The 5541-nt window shown below is 39.6% G+C and overlaps 1 protein-coding gene across 1 annotated transcript in view; it reads left to right on the forward strand.

The window, feature by feature from the left end:
- Positions 1–5541, forward strand: part of LOC106877317 (Fanconi anemia group D2 protein) — a 43714-nt gene that overhangs the window by 9640 nt on the left and 28533 nt on the right. Inside the window, exons 10-15 of the mRNA XM_014926184.2 lie at positions 1117–1241; positions 1504–1591; positions 2247–2351; positions 3843–3934; positions 4309–4411; positions 4779–5087. Coding sequence (XP_014781670.2) covers positions 1117–1241; positions 1504–1591; positions 2247–2351; positions 3843–3934; positions 4309–4411; positions 4779–5087 — 822 coding nt within the window. The remainder of the gene's footprint in view (positions 1–1116; positions 1242–1503; positions 1592–2246; positions 2352–3842; positions 3935–4308; positions 4412–4778; positions 5088–5541) is intronic.

The raw sequence follows: 5541 nt of genomic DNA on the forward strand, positions 1-5541 counted from the left end.
TTTGGTTGGCCCGAGGCTATAGTAGAAGACACTTGCCCAAGGTGCCACTCAGTGTGAATGAACCCGGAACCATGTGGTTGGTAAGCAAACTACTTACCACACAGCCACTCCTGCACCTAGATAGATGATAAATATATTTTATTTCTTGAGTAAGAATCTATATTAATAAACCCGTCACTAACTTAATTAAGTATTATCACTAAATATAAATCTCAACTCAAGCTACATAAACGCTGTAGTGAAAAATATATATATCAAGACGCTTAATGGACATGTTGAATGTGCATGTATGTTGAAGATAAGTTCGTGTTCTTTTTCACTGCTACAAAAACAGTTTCATAATTGCAGAAATAAATTTCATTAACAGGCTGGAAAAAAGTGAAGAAAGAGAAAATATTTACTACATTAGTTTATTTATGTACATTTAATATTTACAGTATATTTAGAAGTTAAAGAAATTTGTCATAGAGAGTTACGACCAACGAACACTAGTATGAGTGTTGTGAAGTCTAGTGATAACCACCAGTCATTAGGGTGAGTGTTGTGGAGTTTAGTAACAACCAACGGTCACTGGTTAGTTTCCCAAAAATCAGGGTTTTTATAACTGCTCATACCTGAATTCTAAGAACTGTTTTTTTTTTTTGTGAAAGAATTCTCTTTGATGAAAGCTTAGAATTCAAATATGGGCAATAATTTTAACCAATGGGAAACTAAATGTTATACTTGTTCGGGCAACATGACCATTATTGCCAACTGAGTGGATTGGAGCAACATGAAATAAAGTGTCTTGCTCAAGGACACAATGTATCGCTGTAAATTGAGCTCCCGACCTTATAACCATGATACCGATGACCGTAACTTCTAACCACTAAGCCTCACACCCTATGAAAAGTATTAAAAAAAGAAAAGATGAAAACGATATATATTGGGAATGGAGAAGAATTGAATGTGACAGAATCCAAGACAATGAGAGAAATGGGAAACGTTTATGAGGGTCAATAAAGATTTTTGAACATAGGTGTCCCCAGCAGATTGCCAATTTACAATTGCTGGACCAAAAGGAGTTCTTTGTATTGTCACAAACTATTTGTAATGTTTCCGTCTGTCATTTGCCAGGCCCTTCGTGAGAAATTGATGGAAGTCTTACAGGTGACCTCGTGTGACATACAGCGTGAAATCATTTCCTGTCTGCCAGAAATTATGGATGTCACTGAACATGTCAATATAATTACAGTTCTGAAGTAAGTGTGATCTTTTAGTTTTGTAACTCATTGGTCTGAGTTCCATAACCAGTTTTGTAACTTATTGGTCTGTGTGATCAATAACCAATAATAATCTTTTGGTTAAGTTTTATTTTTTCTGTTTAACAATTGAAGTCCTGTAGACCTTTCTCTATAATAAAAGACATTTGCCCAAGGTGCCACACAGTGGGATTGAACTCAATGAACAAGTTAAATATAAATGTAAAAAGTTTTTTTTTTAATTATATTTGTTTTTCTCTAGAGATTTGCTGGAACAAGAGAAGTGCTTGGCCGTTTCGATTCTGGACAATTTGTCTAATTTGGTACTCAAAGAAGAACTGTTGGCAGAGGTAAAACTACGATGACTTCCATTTGTTTTTATGTCCATTTTGGGCAGGGTTAGATGAATATGCCATTGAGGGGTTGTTTTACAGTGAGACACCCTTTCTAGCACTCACACTTACCGTTTTTCAAGTAAGGGATCTTTTATTCCATGTGGCTTGAATGGCATGAAATGAGCCGGCATTGACTGGAGAAATGACAGCAACACCACCACTTGAACATTGTAACTTTCATATGAGCAACAGTTGGCAAAAATGAGTTGTACCTGTATTTCAAAGGTATATATACATTGTCAAGAAGGACAAAATGCTGCAAAGTATTTTACCCAGCATGCTAACAATTCTGCCAGCTCACTGCTTTATAAAAATAAAAATATTAATGGAGTCAGTGGAGCAAGAACACACATGAAAACAAAAAGTGTTGCTGAAGAGGTCACAGATGTGTGACGAAAAGATTTCCGGACAATAGACAGGAATTAAAATAATAAAATAAGAACAGTAATAAACGAGTGAAGAAAAAATATATAATGCATGTGTTTATTTGACAAAAGAAAAAAAGAAAATTACCATCCCGAAATACAGCAATATTAAATTATTGTTTATATTATATTTTGTCTCATTAAATATTATCATGTTGATTATTTACTTTGTTTATTATCTCTAGGTATTGTCATCTGTTTTACAAATATTGCCATCTTGTGAGCTTGATGACCTCCCAGTTGTGGTCAAGTTTATCTTGCAGTCAGTCCAAAGCAAGGATGCACTGTCGGTAAGTCATCACCTCCACCTTCTGACACACACACATGAATGCACAAACACACTCTTGTTACCAACAGCAACTCCCTTTCTTGGGAGCCTCTTGGGGCATTTGAGAGAGTTTATTTCTCATGCATTGTTAGTGTTTATTGCTCATTTACATCGACCACTTTGTGGTCTGCTTTTCCTGTTAACCTTCTCGTGATTCTGTTATACCTTTTGTGTGTCTAGAATTTGCATTGTGTATACCACATCACCTGGCATCAAGCCACCTTCCTCAATATTATTCCCCTCTCAGTTGAGGGGCCTTGTCTTACAAGTTACTTGGTAACCTCACTAATACAGGTGCCACTTAAAAAGTATCCCCTATCCTCTGTAAATTGTAAAATGGTTGGTGTTAAGAAGGGTGTTGAGCTGTAGAAACCATGTTAAGGCGGCGAGGAGCTGGCCGAATCCTTAGCACACTGGACGAAATGCTTAGCGGTATTTCGTCTGTCTCTACGTTCTGAGTTCAAATTCTGCCAAGGTCGACTTTGCCTTTCATCCTTTCGGGGTTGATTAAATAAGTACCAGTTACGCACTGGGGTCGATATAATCAACTTAATCCGTTTGTCTGTCCTTGTTTGTCCTCTCTGTGTGTAGCCCCCTTGTGGGCAGTAAAGAAATAAGAAGCCATATAAAAGCAGACAATTTCCTTTTTTTATTTCTTTATTGCCCACAGGGGGTTAATCATAGAGGGGGAAAACAAGGACAGACAAAGGGATTACATCGACTCCAGTTCGTAACTGGTACTTATTTAATCGACCCCGAAAGGATGAAAGGCAAAGTCAACCTCGGCGGAATTTGAACTCAGAACGTAACGGCAGACGAAATACCGCTAAGCATTTCGCCCGGTGTGCTAACGATTCTGCCATCTTGCCTCAAAGCAGACAGTTGCAGCTTGGCACAGTCGTCTCGCTCACCGATTCTTGTCAAAACATCCAAACCAAACCAGCATGGAACATGGATGTTATCTTTTATCTTTTACTTGTTTCAGTCATTAGACTGCGGCCATGCTGGGGCACCAACTTGAAGGTTTTTAGTCGAATGAACCGACCCCAGTATTTATGTTTTTGTTCAAGACTGTTATTTATTCTATCAGTCTCTTGCCGAACTGCTAAGTTTCTGGACATAAACAAACCAGCACTGGATGTCAAGCAATGTTAGGGGACATACATATATGCAGTAGGCTTCTTTCAGTTTCTGTCTACCATATCCACTCACAAGGCCTTGGTCTGCCCAAGGTATATGTTTATGTGTGAGTGTGTTATGTAAGTATATATTTGCTTGCTAATACATGTGTGTGTATGTGTGCATCTATGTATATGAATCTACATGTGTGTGAGTGTGTAACTGTCTGTATTTACTGTATGGTTGCTTCTAAATGTGTGTCTATGGAATGTAATTTCTATGATGGTGATGATGATTGATAATAATAATGTTCATCTATTCCCCCTTTCTTCAGGTATTCACTGAAATGAGGAATTACTTGCAGTTTGATTCCCTCCTGGTGCCGGTAGCTTCCTCTACTCCTCGTCCTGGACCATCAACTAGCAGGTAGGTTGCCATGGTAACCACTCCAGTAGTAGCGGGGTGGTGGTCGTGATGTCATGTAGTCTGCAGTGGGGGGGGGACAGTGTGTGTGGAGGGGATGTAGCTGTAGAAGCTGTTATTTCCATGTCAGTCACAACAAAGCTCTCTCTTTCTCTCTCGTTTTAAAAGGCGTTTCACCTTTTAATCAAGGTACCTTTATCATTGAAAGTGATGTTATCATCATCATCATTTAATATCCAAAGACTGTCTCTCTTTTGGCAAGGTTTCTAAGGCTTGTGTCTCTCTTTCTCTCTCTCTCTCTCACACACACACACACACACACACTCTCACTCTCACGCACACACACCCTCTGCAGTGTTGTGGTCTTTCTGTTTCAGAGCTGAGCCTGAGAAGTCCACTGCCAATTCGGAGCTGCTGGTTATGAGATCAATTAACTCCTGTCTCCAGTTTGAGAAGTCCCTGGCTGCTCCCTGCATAAAGGTCTGTGTTCTCTCTTTCTTCTTTCTTACACCCACCCACCTCTTTATCCTAACTTTTACTCTGCTTAATCTCAATGGTCAGTTTGGCCGTGTCACTGTGACGACAAGGTAAGGCAGTTGGTTGAAGACAGTGCAACCTGATCATCTCTCTCTCGCAGAAAACCAGACTGGAGTCTGGTGCAGCCTTCCAGCTTACCATCCCAGGTCAAACCGTCCAACCCATACCAGCATGGACAACAGACGTTAAATGATGATGATAACCCTTCTTTCTTCTGTCTCCCCCTTTCTCTCCATCTCATTCTCCCTATTTGTCCGTTTCGTTTCTCTTTTCTCCCTCTGACCTCCCATCGGTATCTTCTCTCCCACAGATGATAGAACAGATCCATGGAAGCAGCAAGCACCAAGTCTTGGACTTGTTGCTCCTCTTCATGCTTCACTCGCTCAACCATACCAAAGCTGTGGAAAGTCTGTTCCGCAACAAGATTCGAGCTGGAGACTTCACCCTAAAACTACTCAATTCAGCCTTCCTACAACACCCTGTTGTGATGCAGGAGTACTTCACTAGCATCCAATCCCTGTGTGTCACCTTCATCTCTTCACCGGAGTCATCCATCTCGCATTTTGCTAGTGTCATGTACCATCTGGCATTCCAAGTGTTTGATCGCTTCTGTCAACAGGTAAGTAGTGGATCTGTGTTGTATATATAAGTTTTGGGGGGTGGGGGTATATGTGAGTGTACATGTGTATACATGTTTGTATATGTATGTGTTAATATGCTTGTATATGTATTGTGGGAGGGGGGGAATATTTGTGTGTATATATATATATCTGGTGTAGCCATCTGGTTTCACCAGTCCTCAGTCAAATCGTCCAACCCATGCTAGCATGGAAAGCGGACGTTAAACGACGATGATGATGATGATATATATATACATATATAGTAGATTGACCTGCGTAAAAAGGTGAAGAAGAAGAGTTCTCCATCAAATGAGAGTCCATTATTAATGTATTCATTTCATTCCTCACGCATTACACCAAAAAAGTTGGTTTCATAGAATAATCAGCGTCTGATGAACATACTTGTCATGTACATGAAACTATTAGTAGCGCATGTAATGCATACATTGATAT

Source organism: Octopus bimaculoides, chromosome 24 (assembly GCF_001194135.2).
Source record: "Octopus bimaculoides isolate UCB-OBI-ISO-001 chromosome 24, ASM119413v2, whole genome shotgun sequence".
In the NCBI taxonomy this organism is placed as follows: Eukaryota; Metazoa; Mollusca; class Cephalopoda; order Octopoda; family Octopodidae; genus Octopus; species Octopus bimaculoides.